Source organism: Cavia porcellus, unplaced genomic scaffold, assembly GCF_034190915.1.
Source record: "Cavia porcellus strain 051 isolate PalLab524CR breed Dunkin Hartley unplaced genomic scaffold, mCavPor4.1 scaffold_7, whole genome shotgun sequence".
Classification (NCBI taxonomy): Eukaryota; Metazoa; Chordata; class Mammalia; order Rodentia; family Caviidae; genus Cavia; species Cavia porcellus.
In genome coordinates this window covers 44,904,098-44,921,193 of record NW_026947490.1, presented here as the reverse complement: position 1 = coordinate 44,921,193, position 17,096 = coordinate 44,904,098, and the positions used below count along the sequence as shown (strand labels likewise).

General features: G+C 35.8%; 2 protein-coding genes across 2 annotated transcripts in view; both read right to left on the bottom strand.

Moving 5' to 3' along the window:
- The window catches only part of LOC100733491 (T-cell surface glycoprotein CD1b3-like), a 351,357-nt gene that overhangs the window by 30,401 nt on the left and 303,860 nt on the right, over positions 1–17,096 (bottom strand). The window lies entirely within an intron of this gene.
- Positions 642–4,016, bottom strand: LOC100720047 (T-cell surface glycoprotein CD1c3-like). The gene is made up of 6 exons (XM_003466531.3): positions 3,905–4,016; positions 3,338–3,604; positions 2,397–2,675; positions 1,901–2,179; positions 1,475–1,565; positions 642–995 (listed from the first exon to the last, which is right to left on the bottom strand). Exons 1-6 carry the CDS (start codon positions 3,963–3,965, stop codon positions 974–976), a joined length of 999 nt encoding a protein of 332 aa, XP_003466579.1. The 5' UTR covers positions 3,966–4,016; the 3' UTR covers positions 642–973.

Here is a 17,096-nt window from a genome sequence, read left to right as displayed (position 1 = left end):
ACATGTCCAGGCAGAGAACTGACAAAGACAAAGAATACTAAATGAGCACACAGTAACACAAACAATATACCAAGATGCTTAACTTGATGAGTCTCATACTGAAAACTATTTCTATTCAGCAATGAAAAGGACAGCTTGGATTAAAGTCTCATATCATTTTTATTGTTTTGTTTTGTTTGATTTTATATCTGATGGCATAAAAAGCTATTTCAAAGACAACATGTTTTATTATGGCAGCCATTGTTGAAGTTCTCTTAACTTGTTTTGAAACCTTATATCACTTTCACTGTTTTATTTTTTTGGTTTCATTCCCTTTAATAAAAAATAGACTAAGTTGCATTTTTCTTCAAAATTCTATGATGGACATGAGTCAACTATAAAAAGGATACTAGAGTTTCTCAGTTAAGTTATTCATGTAAATAAAAAAAAAGAACATCAGTGTTTTAAATGTGCCAACAGTATCAGAGAGAAAACTAAGGGAAAAACAAAAACATGATAGTTAATCTAAACTCATATGGTGGTTTATATTTATTTGTTTATTTTCCCATTAAGTATATATTGCATGTAGGAAAGGCACCCTTGTCATGGTCCTTACCCTCAAACAGCTTAAAATAAAAAGAGGAAGGAAGACCTGGGTAACAGCAATTCAGGCAGCAACAGAGGGACGCTTGAAACAGAGTGCAGTTGAAGGGCTCACTGAGCCCATAAGAAAGAAAGGCTGCTTCATACACAAAGGTCAATAAGGTCTCTGGACAAAGTGAAATCAGGAATAGCAATCAAGGGTTTAATACAACTGACAAAAACAGAGGTGCTATCCTGTCAAGTTTCATAATCTGGAACAAATTAACAAGTAATTAGTATGAAAAAAGAGAAGCAACTCAAACATATTGTAGAAAGGGTGTCATCACCATGCTGTCCAAAGCCCTTGGGAATTTGGCTTCTTGTTAGCAAGGCAGAGGCTGGAGAAGTCATCTCATGGGATACCCTGATATGAGCTGTGGAAAAATGGGAGAAACACTAGATAAATTGAAGCCTGTGGTATTTTTGATACATTTTGTCAACTTCAGAAGTTTAGTAGTATAAGGATCTCAGCAGGGAACCAGGGCCTTTAATTTCCAAACAAGAGGAAGGCAAAGAGACTTTATGAGTGCTACTCCCACCCTGGAGGTGGTGGCCTGTGTAAAACACAAGGGAGGAAAACAGGCTGGCTCTTTACCTTTATTTTTCTTTCGCCACTTTTTCTGTCTTTAGCTGCTTTAAATTGTTGCCCCCTGTCTTAGAACCAGCTGATTATGGACTGAAATCTCCACACATTGCGAGGTATATAAACATACATTTCTTAATTTGGGGTGTTGGGTATTTTGACTCAGCAATGAGAGAAAAGTATACAAGATAGATGGCAAAAGAAAAGCTAACAAATATAGCAAACATGGAACAAAAAGTGGCAGGTAAGGAATAAATACAAAGAACTCACCAACGTTTCTTACACAATAATACAAGAACTATCAGAAGCACCAGGGGCACTATCACTGCAAAGGTGATCAAGATCACAGAGAGGCCATGTCCTGTGGTACGGGAAATATACATACATGTCATGTAAAACCTGCTACTGCTTTTACTCTATCCACTAGTCTCCTTGAATAATATATGACTGGCTAAATGCCACAACAATCATCCTGTTACAGTCACTCTATTCCCATTCCTACCCAAAGAAGGATTCTCTGGCTTCCCCAAAATAGCTTGAATCTATGTATTCCCCAAGCCGTATTTCTCCTTTCCTGGAATTACTCATGGTCATGCCTTTTTCACTTCCCTCAACTAAATCTGGCCTCATCAAACCTTCCTCTGTCCTACCTCATGCTCAGGGTCACCCATTCACACCTTCAAACTCCAGTCTTACCCCAATAGAGGATGATGTCTTGGTCTCTCAGGCTGCTGTGCCTCACTCGACAAGACAGCCCAGATGCCTCCTTATCTTCCACATCCAGCGTCACCCGAAGATACCATGTCCCATCAGCATGTGGAAGAATATCACCTTGTTTAGTTTCCAGTTGTTCTTGTGTGCCTCGCATCCACATCACCCAAATAGGCTTTGGGTAGAAACCAGAGACATGACAAGCCAGCAACAGTCGACCAGGCTGGAGGTTGGGACTACTGGACAGCCAGACCTCTGGTCTCACTGCATGGAGAAGAAAGAGAACTCAAAAATGGAAAAATACACAGATTAGGTACACAGATACCCAGGTCAGCATGTAGTTACACTTTGTCCAACTCTAGGAACTACCACCCAGCAGCACCGGTGCCTCTTATCCACTTCCCTGTGCTAAGATTGAAGAGGGTGACAGGAAGAGGCATCACATTAACAGAACAATCTGAGAAGAAAGGGCTAAACTGACCTTGCCTCTGAAGATCCATCTTTGCTCCATCCAGGATACCCAATAGAGAACGGGGGCAGACTTCTCTGATTATATAGTATGCTGTTTCCTTGTAGCCTTCATAAATATTGAGTAAATCACAGACCTTCTGAGCCCTAATCCCACCCTCTGGAAATGGCACCCATGATTTGTTTTGGTAACTCAGGAAATTTAATCCATTAAAAGCTGCATGGAGGAAGTCTTTTGTGATCTTTCCAGAGTGCAGCTCACAGCCAACTCTCACCTGTATCTCAATGGGATCTAGGGGAAGAAAGGAATGAAAATAAGGGGTTAAATGAAGAAAATAAGAGCAATGATGTAAGAATTAAAGGGATTGAGTGGAAACTAATGCAAACAATTTTATGTAGATGTGAACTAAACATATATACAATTAGAAATGAAGGTAGGAAAGTATGCTAGGGATGAAGAATTGGATCAGTAAAAGATAATTATCTTCAATTTACAAGAGACTGACCTGAGCACAGTTTGGAGAAATGATAGGTGATCTCTACAACTTAAGATGTAGGGGGTGGGAGGAACTCTTTTGAAGGAGATGGAAGTGAATTTCAGGATGCATAAAATTTTTCACCACGGTTGATACACTGTGAATGTAAACCTTTTGAGATATTGAAGAGCTGTGTTTTCAGGAAATCAGTTACAGAACTAGACAACTTTGTACATCTGGATTTTGGACCACAGAAGGAGATCACAGTGGAAAGATGATAAAGTTCTGCTAACAAATATTCCTGAAGTAACAAAAGCCTGATAATTTTTAGTATGTATTTGGAATATACACTAACAGACTTATGCATGCACACTTTTATCTTGGAATGAGATAACAGATATGTCCAAGCAAAGAACATGAAATATTTTCCATAAATAGAACCCTCAGGAAATCTCTTAGTTGAGCTGATTGCACTTACATTTGATTTGAAATTGACTGGCTTGTTCCTGAACCTCCATTGTTAGTCCAGAAAAGTAGACACGAAATAGAAGCTGCAGGTCTACTATTTCTTCATTGCTGAAGTTACCCCTGGACCAGGTATGCAGGAAAATTATTGTGCCTGTTTCACTGTCCCAGCCATGAGTCTGCAACTCATCCAGCCAAGCAGAGCCACGATTTTGTGCCCAGGATTGGTTGGCATAGGATGAGATCTGAATTAAGTAAAATGAAATGTTTTGCTGGACCACTATGGAAGGATTTGAATCAGTGCAAGGAAAATGAAAGAGGAAAGAAAGGAGAAAAAGAAGAAAGAAAATGAACCAGTTACTACAGAAAGAAGCATAATGGTCAGCTTACCAATAGCATTTTCCTTACAAAAGACCCCCTGCTCTAACTGGATCCTCAAAAAAAAAAAAAAAATAGAGTACACATGGAGAAAGGTTCTCATACTCCCAGCCTTCCATTTTCCTAAGTGACTTATGTTAAGAAGGCTTGCAACACTCCACCCAGACCCAATCAAATGGACAACTGAGAGAGAGGTCCTTACCATTTTTAGTGATACCACCTCCAAGGACAGCATCCAGAAATAGAAATTGTAGAAACAGCATGTCATCTAAAGATGTCTCCCTTTCTCACCAAAATGTATCCTTTCTATGGGATATAACTTTCTTCTACCAGGAGTGGACCTGTTCCACCAGTTAATGATGATTACCAAGAAAGCCTGAAGCTTCCCTCAACGTTGGGCCTCCTACACAGCCTCTCATTTCCCTTCTATCTAGAACTAGTTATTCTCCCCTTGATGGAATTGAACTGCTCCCCTCTCCACTAAACTCCTTCTTATTTAGAGTACTACATCAACCATTCTTGGAACAAGTGGCATAAGACTTTTAAGGGTCACTTAATTTCTACAGATCTTGTACCTTCTCTATAAAATGCAGAGACATACTTCATACCTTTCTCTGTCCATGCTTGCTTTAACTGATTGCAGTTCTTTCTGTTTTTCCACTTACCTATGCCTCTGAACTCTATAATGTCCCCTCTTCTGGTCATTAAATCTCTCTATAATTTGTATAGCCTCTGTGCATTCTCTTTCCCTTTTTATCCCTTCTTCTCCCAATTTTCTCAGTTCTCAATTCTCATTAGTGTTTTTTTAAATTGCATCTATTTTTGCTTTCAATTGCAGCCATTTATACCAGTCATACTGTACTACATGACTATAGTATGAGTATACTATACTATATTACTATAGCATAGTATGTCTCATGACTCACTATTGAGATTAACCCATATAGTGTGTCACCAGAATAACAACTCATCTGTAATTGATATTAAGTATTTTACTAGGTATAAGAACATACATAGATTATCCATATAGTTTCACTTTTCAATATATTTCAAACAGAAATATTTAAACTGAGAACTAAAAGTCTTTATATTTTCCATTTTAGTGTATACAATACTAGATACAAATATATTTACAAAAATGTTTTCTAGAGAAATCATGCAGCTGCCCAGGTGCATTCTGACTCCCTGAAGTGCCCATAGTATAAAATCCTAGAGGAGCAGCCTGCACTTCTCCCTGAGGACTAACTTCTGTGCAGTGTGCAATTGTAAGTAGCAATAAGCTGCCTATGAGAGGAGATCATAAACTCCAGCATAAGTTAAACTTTGTGATGTGATATATACACTGGCAGAAACCAACATTTTTGTATATTCAAGTATTTAAGTAATCATGAAACATCCTTGGTTGTTAGTAATTCTGTTGCTTACTGTGTATGAATAAATGAAACCAAAATCATTTTGAGACCAGGGCAATACTTCTATTTCTATAGTGTCCCCAAAATAAAATTCGTTGAATGCAGGAATGGGAAAATTTTAAAATCACGTTTATGAGACCCAAGTATCTCTCAGTGAGTCAGTACCACTCAAGGACTGCAGAGGGAGAGAACTAGACACCATGGGCCGAGGTTCTTGCCCAGATACCAGCACCATGCAAGGACCACTGCTGGTGTGAAGAGAACCAGACCCAAGCCTCACTGTGCGGATCAGTGCCATTTGCAGACTGCAGAGGAAGAGAACCAGGCCCTGAGGGAGGAGATTCCTGCCAAGAAACCATATTATTTTCATTGCTTTTTTTGGGAGGGGTATTTTCTTTTGTTTTGTTTATGTTAACTCTGATAGCATGAGCACTTATTTAAAAGATAGCAATACATGGTATGGAAGCTATTATGTATTTACTACTGACTTGTTTTGATGTCCTTTACTGCATTAATTGTTTTGTTTTTATTGTTTGTATTCTATTCTATTCTATTCTGTTCAACTTTTAATATGTGTAAAGGTGGTCTCTGCAGCTATTCTGAAGACAATAAAGGCATTGTGGTAACTATTGTTAATTACATAAGGTTTGGAAATCCTGTGTCACTTGTTATGGTTTATTTTGATTGATTTCACTTTGTTTTATTTTCCTTGGTTATTTCCTCTTTGCAATAAAAAAATTACAATCACATTTGTGACACTATTTCTTTTTTAACTCATTTATTTTATTGTATATATTTACTATGTAAAACAAGATGTTTTAATAAACCAGTATCATACTCAAACTTGTCTGTATTAATAAAAAGGTTAGAAGTAATCTACAATAAACTGTTCCTATTATAGCCAAAAATATCTTCCAGCCTCTATGAGTACAAAGACCTTAAAAAAAGTGTGTAATTTAAATCTTCAAATCATTCTGCAGCACCAGATTTCAGCTTGTCAATGGTAAGTTATTAGTTTGAGGTTTTAAGAAGTAATAGCAGGCACAGTATCTGCTGTTACATGTATTTCTCTTCTCCATAGTTCTACAGGAGGATCACAGTTTTCCTGAGCTCTGGGCTGTGGTATGTAAGATGCTGACACCATGAAACCCCTGTAGACTCAACCATTTCAGATATTCCATTTGATCTTCTTGCTCTGCACTATTGTCTTGTAGTTTGCCTAATTAATTGCACTGTAGTATGCAATTCTAAACTTTGTTTATAACCACCACATAACCTAGCTATACTGCCTAGATTCATAGAATGAGTGGTGGCATCCTTCCTTTCTGCTAAGAACCTAGTATCACAAAGACAACATGAGGTAGATGGAATAAATTATCAGTCTCAATTGTTTCCCTGTATAACCCAGGTGATCTAATTGGGATTGAACCCCATGTGGAGTGATCATACTAACCATTATGTTTGTGATTGTGCGTCTTTCACCAAAACTTATATGTTGATTTCCTAAACCTCATAACAGTAGGATTAAGTTGGACATGCAAAGGAAGAAACTGACAAATGAAATACTACTTGTGGGACCCTGATCCAATTGAGTAAGCATTATTATATTAATTGTAATAAACACTGGCCATGTCTCAAGGCAAAAGCCTGCAATCCCACTGTAATTGCATTTCTTGTGAGGCTGATGCAGGAGGATCTCAAATTCAAACTCAGCCTGGGCAACGAAATGAGGACATTTTTCCAAGTAAAGGACTGGAAATGTAACTTAATTGGAAAATACCATTAAAAAATCAAAAGTAAACACAAAAGAACTAGTGCCCACTCAGTATTTCTCTTGTTCCCCCTCTCCCGCTCCTGTGTGTGTCTGCTTGTATTTGTGTGTGTGCTTGTTTGCAATCATGCACTCATCAAAGAAAAGCCATGTCAGCAGACAGTAAGCAACCATCTGTCTATGATCCAAGAAGATTGCACTTGTGCAAAACTGAATGTGCCAGAGCCTTGATTATAAACTTCTACTTATTGTAATTGACAAAAATGATTTTTTTTTGGTATTGAACTGCACAACTCACTTACTGTATTGTTTCATAGCATTCTGAGGAGACTAATGACACTCACTTAATTGTAATAATGCTGAAAAACCCCACCTGAGTCTGCCACCTAAGGGGTTGTGCCTGTGCATCAGGGAACAGAGAAAGAAGGGGCAGTGAAAAGAGGAAAATAACAGGAAGGGGAGGGCAGAAGATACAATCTGAGAGCAGCTTGCTACAGGGGAACAACATTGGGAAGAACACAGTTCTCTTTCCTGAATTCACTAATGAGATAATTCATTCCCAGAGGAAAAAGTGAAAATGAGATAAAAAAAAAGCACTTAGGAAAAATTATGTCTCAAGACAACCACAGGGTAGTATCACCTTGCCCTTGCCATAACAACACCCATCCAGTCAGCATCTTTGAAACTGCTTTCTTTGAAAACTTGACTCTTTAACTCCTATGATCATCACATCAACTCTGTCCACTTCTGAATTCTGCTTTTTTTCTTTAGTCTCACTGACAATCTGCTTTCATCGTGAGGGACTCAGATCAAAACCAGAGTACCCTATCTGAATATTACACATACATGCGATCAGCTCTCTGCTTCTGAGTTACTATGTCAAATGTGAACATTCCAGTCACAGTGGCACATGACTCTAATCCCAGCCCACTGAAGGCAGTGGCAGGAGGATTATTATATCTGACACCAGCTTGGGCTATGTGGTGTGACCCAGACTCAAAAAAAAAAAAAAAAAAAAAAGTAAACTTGATGACATCAGTCTCCTTCTTAAAATACTTTATTTGCTTTGATTTAAATAACACAGACTCCAAGGTATCACTTTCATACCTAGAGGCTTTTGTATTTTAACCCCCTAAAGGGAGAGGAAAGGGTGCTATACAAGCACTAATTAAGAGCCTATTTATGCTAGGGAATATTTGTAGGTCTTCAAATCTGAAATTTGTATAAAATGCTATAAGGACAAAATAAATGTATTATATAGGACCTCTGGATGACCCAAATCCTAAAAGGGAAATTTGAAAAGAGTAGGACCTACTGTATTAGCATCCAGTCATACAAAGGATCTCAGCCACCTGGGGGAGCCTAGTGTTCTTCCTCTCTCACCAATTTCCCTGAGCCCCTGTCTGGGTGCCACAGGTATCTCCATGTTCACTTTTGCCTGAGCTCTTTTGTGACCCTCCCTGAATCTACTCCAAGGGACGCTTTTGTGCCTTGGCAGATGGAGATTCTTCTGAGACTCCGATACCATACTCCCTCCCACGCCATCCCACACTGTGATCTGTCATTCCCTTCCCACAAGCAGAAACCCCACCCACTACCCACTTCCTTCTCAAAAAACCCCACAGCATCCCACAACCTCATGCCACTCTCAGGGTTTTTCATTTCCCCTTCAGCTCTGCTTCATCTTTCTCTCACATTTGCATCTCTAATCTGTTTTCTCCTCTGTCCCATCTACAACAGTGGAAAGGGCCCAGCCAGATCACCAAAATCAGTGCTTCACCAGACTGCTTGCTGTGTACCCTGAAGTGACTGGATTGGTAGAACTTGACAGTCTCTAATTCCATTTCAAATTTCAAAATCCTTGATTTGATCTGTGCTTTTCTGCTTTTCCGTATGTAGAATCTTTTCTTTCTCTTCTATGCTACCATGTTCTCATTTCTTATTTTTGTATGTGTTCTGATACAGTTCTCATCTTTTATCTGAGTTCCATGGGTTTCCTTTCTATCTCACATCAGTTGTACCTAAACTTCCTACCCATTTATACTAAGGACCACTCTCACTGTAAATAAATTTTGAGACATCAAATATTGTCTTATTACTCAAGCCTTAGATTTTTGTAAGTAAATATATAAATCACAAGTGAGACATTTATATAGCTATGCTTAATATGATTTAAAAAAATTTGTCCAGGGTTTAGCTCAGTGGCATATGGGCCTGTCTCCCAAGTGCAACACCATGATTTCGATCCCCAGTAGAAAAAGAAAAAAGGAAACAAATATTTTTTAAACTACAAAATTGTCAGATACTGGATGATTATTTTGGAAATTATTTATAGAGGCCTACAATGAACTCACAAGAATATAAAATGCACAAGAAGCAAAATAAATAACTTGAGGGAATAAATAGCAAAATGGAGAGCTAACAGTTAAGATTCCTGGGAGACTGTCAGAATTTTGCCCCCAGGGTTTAGTCTTCAATAGGTACGTCATAAATGTGAAAAGTCAAAGAGATCCTCTATTACATCATTGGTAAAACTTATTGAGCCGAATGCCATCCAAGTAGACAGAAAAAAATCAATATTTTGTGATCAACTTAGATTTTGATTAGATTTTTTTTATTTTAAAAAGATTAGCACAAACTGGAACATAACAGAGAAGATCAGAACAGAATAATGTAAACAACACAGTATTTCACCAGAAGACAACAGGTAATTAATGATAACTACCAAAATGTCTCTTTCTTTGAAATAGTTGAGTATAATTTTATAACAATAATATCAACATAAAAATTGTATAAAAACTTTCAAGAGAAGGAGATTATTACTGGGCATTCATAACCAAATAACAGAAAACAAACAATGGCTACTATATTATCTCATTTTCCATAGAAAATTTATTTATAATTTCACACGTAATACAATACAATAAGGTACAGCATGATAGTGCCAATGGAAACAGAAGAGCAAGAGCATGGTAGGACTTCAGAGTAAGATGATATTAAATCAGCACTGGCTATAATAATGACTTGTTTTCCTCAAATTAGCTGTTGATACTATCACATATAATGAAATAAAAAAAAACAGAAAAAAGCCATTGCAACTGAGATCATTATAAGACTTCAAAATAATGTAAGTGGGAATCTTGATTTATCATAAACTCTTATGTACTCTTACTATTTCTTACACTAGGGAGACTATATGGTACTTATACATGTGGGTTTGATTTATTTCACTGAAGACTATGTTCTGAAGCTGTGCCCATTTATTAGTAAATATCTAAATTTGGTCATTCTGTATAGCTGACAAGTACTCCATTGTATAAAAATACCACAACTTTTTATCCATTCCTCAGTTGATGGACACTTAGGCTGTTTCCAAGATCTAGCTGTTATAAATGGTGCTGCTATAAATGTGGTTGCACATATATCACAGTAGTATCATGTTGTCAGTTCTTCTGGAAATGTGCACAGAAGTAGAATAGCTGGGTCGAATCGGCCCTCCAATCCCAGCTTTTTGAGAAATCTCCAAACTGACCTCTATGGTGGTTGCACCACTCTACACTCCCACCAAAAAATGCAGGAGAGTTCCTTTTTCCCTACATCCTCTCCAGCATTTGTTGTTGGTAGCTTTCTTGAACCTGGCCATTCTTTCAAGAGTGAGATGCAATCTCAGTGTGGTTTTAATTTACATTTTTTTGTTGACTAACAATGATGAACTTTTTTTCATATAATTACTTGTCATTTGTATTTTACTTGAGAAGTGTGTATTCATCTCAGATACCCATTTTTTTATTCAGTCCTTGAGTTTTGGGGATCTGATTTTTTAAACTTCTTTTATACGTTTTTGACAGAAGTCCTTTGTCTGAGGGACAGTTCACTAAGATTTTTTCCCAGTGTATGGATTTTCTTTTCACTATACTGGAGATTTCTTTTGACGTGCAGAAACTTTTTAATAAGAGGTGATCCCAGTTATTGATTCAGGGAAGTAATTCCTATGTGGTTTGATTCTTATTCATGAATTTTCTACCTATCCCTATGTCTTCAAGCTGTTTACCTATTTTTTATTCCAACAGATTAAGTGTTTCTGTTTTAATATTCAGATCTTTGATCCATTTAGATTTTAGTTTACTATATGGTGATAGGCATGGGTCTACTTTTAGTTGTCGGCATACAGAGAGCCAATATTTTCGACACCATTTATTAATGAGACTGTCGTTCTTTCAGTGAATACGTTTGGCCCTTTTATCAAAGATAAGGTTGTTGAGTGTGTTTATAGTGGTGGCTGAATATTCTAATCTATTCCATTAATCTTTAGATCGTTTTTTTTCCAGTAAGATGTTGATTTTATTACAGTAGCTTTGTAGTATAATTTCAATTCAGGGATTGTGATGCCTCCTGCCTTACCTTTGCTACTTAGATTGCCTTTACTATTCTAGGTCTCTTCCTTTTCTGGTTCCAGATTAATTTTAGGATTGATTTCTTAAGGTCTATGAGATATGCTGATGGTATTTTCATTGGGATTGCATTGAAACTGTATACCAATTTTGGAAGAACGGCCATTTTCACAATATTTATTCTCCCTATCCATGAACAAGGGATGTCTTTCCATTTTCTGAGATCATCTTTGATTTCTTTTTTCAGGATATTATAGTTTTCCTGTGCAGAACTTTTACTTCTTTTGTGAGATTAATTCCTAAGTATTTCATTTTTTTAGATGCTAGTGTAAAGGGTATGGCTACTCATTTCTTTCTTACATTTTTTTTTGTCTTTTTCTTTTTTGTCGTTACCGGGGATCGATGTCATGACCACACACTTGCAAGACAGGTGCTTATGCTGCTGAGCTAAAACCTCATGAGTACTCATTTCTTTCTTTGCAATTTTGTTGTTAGTGTATGGAAATGCTATTGATTTTTGAGGATTAATTATGTATCCAGTTACATTCCTGAATTTATTTATTATATCCAGGAGTCTTTCAATGGATATTTGGGGGTCTTCTATGTAGACTATAATGTCATCTGAAAATAATGATAATTTAACTTCCTCTTTTCCTATCTTGAACCTTTTTATTTCTCTCTCTTATTAAATTGCTCTGACTAATATTTCCAGTATTATATAGAATAGGAGCTGTGATAAGGGACATTGTTGTCTTGTGCCTGATTTTAAGGTAAAGGCCTTTAGGTTTTTAAAATTTTATTTTAAGAGAATAAAACAAAACATAAAAAGGGTAAAATTACTACAGAAGTTCAATAAAACAGTAAAAAATCACTAGTTAAGGATTACACATTGTCAGCTTAGAAACAGTTGTTCAAGTTACAATATTAAAGCATACAAAGTGGACATTCAAGAAGTGAGACTGCAAACAGTTGTGTTCAATGATCCAACAAAAACTTAGCAATATGGTTATCAAATTACACACTTAAATATACACTCAGTTATATCCTTTAGAGCACTTTGTTTTCCTCTTTTTTACAATAACAATTACACATTTTGGATTTTATTACTCCCACAGTTCTTATTACTTTTTTGGAAGAGAATAAAAGCAAATGTGACAAAACAAGAGAGTTAGTCAAATCAAAAGGATGGAAATAGTACATGATGTAAAAAACAGAATACAAGGTGATCAACAATGGTTACCATGATGCCTATTGTTATCTTGAAAAGAATTGCCTATATTGTCAGTTATAATGAAATTGAACAAAACAGTACAGAACAAAACCAATAAAACTGAAACACTGGAACTTACAGGACTTCAGAAGAAGATAATAGTCAAACCAAAATGTGCATCATAGTGAATCTTACTGTCATCAAAGTAGTTACCTATACCCTCAAACTTGATACTATCAAGCAAAACAGAATAGAGTAAAATAAGTCAACACAAGATGGTGAGAGCAATACAGGGCTTCAAATCAAGTTAATAGGGACTAATCAATTTAATGGTTACTATAATATATTCTGCTATTTTTTATTTATTTTCCCTTAATTAAAACAAATAAACAAATAAATAAATAAAAGGAGATTGAGATAAAAGAGGACATAACAACACAATAGTACATATCAGAACAGAACAATTTATGCAACATAGTGTTTTACCACAAGACAATCCGACATAACGTTAGTTACCATATTTTCTCTTTCCTTGAAATATTTGAGTATAACTTCATATACTACAGCATCAAACATATCAAGACAGTGTAAAAACATTCTTATTACAGATTATTTATAACCAACTAACAGAAAATGAACAATGCTTTCTATATTATCTCCTTGTCTATAAAAAATTTTGTTTGTACTGTCACATATAATAAAATCCAATATGATACAGCATGATAAGACCGATGGATACAGAAGAACAAAAGCTTGATGGAACTTCAAAGCAAGATGATATTAAATCAGCAATAGCTATAATGATGTCTTGTTTTCTTCAAAATATTTGTTCATACCATCACAGACAAAAAAATCAAACAACCCAGAATAAAATCATTCCAATTACTTAATGAAAACATTATAAGGCTTCAAAGCAATATAATGGGGAATCATGTTTACCACATATTTTTATGTATTCTTACCGTTTCTTACACTAGGCAAGTTATTCTGTATTTACGCGTGTTTGATTTATTTCGCTTGTGAGTATGGTCCCAAACGGCACCCATTTATATATAAATATCTCAGAGTGATCTTTCCTTATAGCTGAGCAGTACTCCATTATATAAAAATACCACATCTTTTTTATCCATTCCTCAGTTGATGGACACTTAAGTAGTTTCCAAGATTTGGCTGTTATAAATTGTCCTGCTATAAACATGGGTGCACATGTATCACTATGGTATGATGCTTTTAGTTCTTCTGAGAATATGCCTAGAAGTGGAATAGCTGAAACAAATGGGACTTCCAATCCCAACTTTTTGAGAAATCTGCAGGCTGACCTCCACAATGGTTGCACCAGTCTACACTCCCACCAAAAATCCAGGAGAGTTTCTTTTTCCCTACATCCTCTCCAGCGTTTGTTGTCGGTGGCTTTCTTGATCCTGTCCATTTTTTGAGGAGTGAGATGGAATCTCAGTGTGGTTTTAATTTGCATTTCTCTAATGAGTAATGATGATGAACAATTTTTCAGGTATTTATTTGCTATTTGTATTTCTTCATCTGAGAAGTGTGTATTCATCTCAGGTGCCCTGCCCGTTTTTGGATTGGATCTTTGAATTTTGGGGGTTTTTAATTCTTTATATGTTTAGATAGAAGTCCTTTGTCTGAGGCACAGTTCACTAAGATTTTTTCCCAATTTGTGGGCTTTATTTTCAGTTGGAGATTTCATTTGACATGCAGAAACTCTTTTATAGGAGGTGATCCCTGTTGATTCTGGGAAGTATTTCTGATGTGGTTTGAGTCCTGTTCATGAATTTTGTACCTACCTTTATGTCTTCAAGTTTTTTACCCAATTTATCTTCCAATAGATTTGGTGTTTTTGTTTTAATATTCAGATCTTTGATCCATTTAGATTTTAATTTAGTACATGGTGATAGATGTGGGTCTAGTTTTAGTTTTCAGCATATGGAGAACCAGTTTTTCCAACACCATTTATTAAAGAGACTGTACATCTTCCAGTGAACATGTTTGGGCCCTTTATCAAAGAAAAGGTGTCTGAGTGTGTTTGTAGTTGAGGTTGTATCTTCTAATCTATTCCATTGATCTTTGGCTCTGTTTTGATTTCAGTACCATGTTGATTTTACTGTAGTTGCTTTGCAGCATAACTTCAAGTCAGGGATTGTGATGCCTCCTTCCTTGCCTTTACGGCTTAGAACTGTCTTTCTATTCTAGGTCTCTTCTCACACCACATGAGTTTTAGGAGTGATTTCTCTAGATCTGTGAGGTGTGTTGATGGTATTTTTATTTGGATTGCATAATCTGTATAAAAGTTTTGGAGAAGGGCCATTTTCACAACATTTATTCTTCGTATCCAAGAACAAGGGATGTCTTTCCACTTTGTGAGATCCTCTTCAATTTCTTTTTCAATGTATTATAATTTTCCCTGTATAAGTCTTTCACTTCTTTAGTGAGAGTAATTCCTAAATATTTCATTTTTTTGGTTTCTAGTGTGAAGGGTGTGGCTTCTCTTATTTTTCTGTCAGTGTTTTTGTTGTTAGTGTAAAGGAATGCTATTGATTTCTGAGTATTGATTTTGTATCCAGCTACATTGCTAAATTGATTTATTATATCTAAGATTCTTTCAAAGGAGTTTTGGGTGTTTTCTATGTGGAGTTTCATATCATCTGCAAACAATCACAATTTTATTTATTTTCATATATTTACCACTTTTATTTCTCTCACTTGTCTAATTTCTCTGGATAGTATTTCCATTACTACATTAAATAAGAGTGGTAGTAAGGAAAATCCTTGTTTGTGCCTGATTTTAAAGTAAAGGCCTTCAACTTTTGGCCACTTATTATGATACTGGCTGTTGGTTAGTCATAGAAGGCCTTTATCATATTGAGGTAAAGACAATCTATTCCAATTTTCTTTAATGTTCTTATCATAAATGAATAATGGGCCTTACCAAAAGCATTTTCTGTATCTATAGAAATAATCACGTAATTCTTACTTTTGGTTTTATTCATATGGTGGATTACAATTATTGATTTACATAAGTTGCACCACCCCTGCATGCTGGGGATGAATACCACTTGGTCATGGTGTATAACCTTCTTGATGATTTGCTCCATCCTGTTTGCCAACGTTTTATTGAAGATTTGTACATCTATGCTCCGTAGGGAGATTGGGCTGCAGTTCTCTTTTTTTAGTTGGGTCTTTCTCAGGTATTGGTACTAGAATAATATTTGCTTCCTGGAATGACTTAGAAAGGATTGCTTCACTTTCAATTTCATTGAAGATTTTGAGGAGTGTTGGCATTAAGTGTTCTTGTACTTCTTTTAGAAATCTTCAGTGAATCACTCTGATCCTGGGCTCTTCTTTGTAGGTAAGGAATTAATTGCATTTTCAGTGTCATTAATAGAAAGTGGATTATTAAGCATCTACTTGACGTAGCTTTGGTAGTTCATATGTTTCTAGGAATCTGTCTATTTCTCCTGTGTGATCAAACATATGAGAGTAGAGGTTTTCAAAATAAATGTTGATGATCTTTATTTCTACAGAGACTGTAGTGATTTTGACTTTTATATTCCTTATTGCATGAATTTGAGCTTTTTCTTCCTTTTTTATATAATGTTGGTTATGGGCTTATCAATTTTATTTATTGTTTCAAAGAACCAACTCTTTGATTCATTATTTGAATTGTTTACTTAGTCTCTATTGCATTAATTTCTCCTCTGATTTTCATAATTTCCTCCCTTCTTTTGGCTTTGGGTTTGCTTCCTCTTCTTTTTCTAGATGTTTGAGGTGTAACATCAGGTTATTTATTTGTATTTGTCCTGTTTTCCTAATGTGGGAACTCAGTGCAATAAATTTTCCTTTGAAGATGCCTTTCATTATATCCCACAGATTCTGGTAAGTTGTATTTGTATTTTCATTTGCTTGTAGGTATTGTTTATTTTTTTCTTTATTATCCCATGTGTCCCACTGATTGAAAGTGTGTTATTCAGTTTCCATCTGTAGGATTTTTGCAGTAGCTTTTATCATTAATTTGTAATTTCATGGTGCTATGATCTGATAGCATGCTATAATCTCAACTCTTTTGCATTTATTTAAATATGTTCTGTAGACTAATATTTTGTCTATTTTAGAGAATGACACATGTGCTGCTGAGAAGAATGTGTATTCTGGTGTTGTTGTAGGGAGCACTCTGTATATGTCTGTCAAGTCCATTTGTTCACAGGTTTGGCTCATTTCTGTTATTTCTTTGCAGATTTTCCATCTGGTTAATCTGTCCCTTGATGTCAATGGTGTGTTAAGGTTTCTTGTTATAATTGTGTTATTAATAATTTGATTTTTCATTTCTATTAATTCTCATTTTGTATAACTGGGCACTCTGGAATTTGGTGCATATATATTAAAATTGTTATCTCTTCCTCTTGAAGTTTTCTCCTAACCAGTATGTAATGACCTTATTTATCTCTTAGAATACTTTTTGATTTGATCTTCACATTATCTTCAATCAGAATACCTACCCCAATTTTGGGGGGTTTCCTGTTGCTTGAAGTATTATTTTCCATCCTTTGCCTTTCAGTCTATGAGTTTCCTTTTGGGTTAGATTAGTTTCTTGT

Bases quoted from the DNA above. Each gene is read 5' to 3' on its own strand.
- LOC100720047 (XM_003466531.3), bottom strand. From the start codon at position 3,965: ATGCTGTTTCTACAATTTCTATTTCTGGATGCTGTCCTTGGAGGTGGT. The intron at 3,605-3,904 runs GTAAGGACCTCT...ATCCTTCCATAG, and splicing joins AGGTGGTATCACTAAAAATG to TGGTCCAGCAAAACATTTCA. The intron at 1,566-1,900 runs GTAAGACTGGAG...CCCGTACCACAG, and splicing joins AGACATCATCCTCTATTGGG to GACATGGCCTCTCTGTGATC.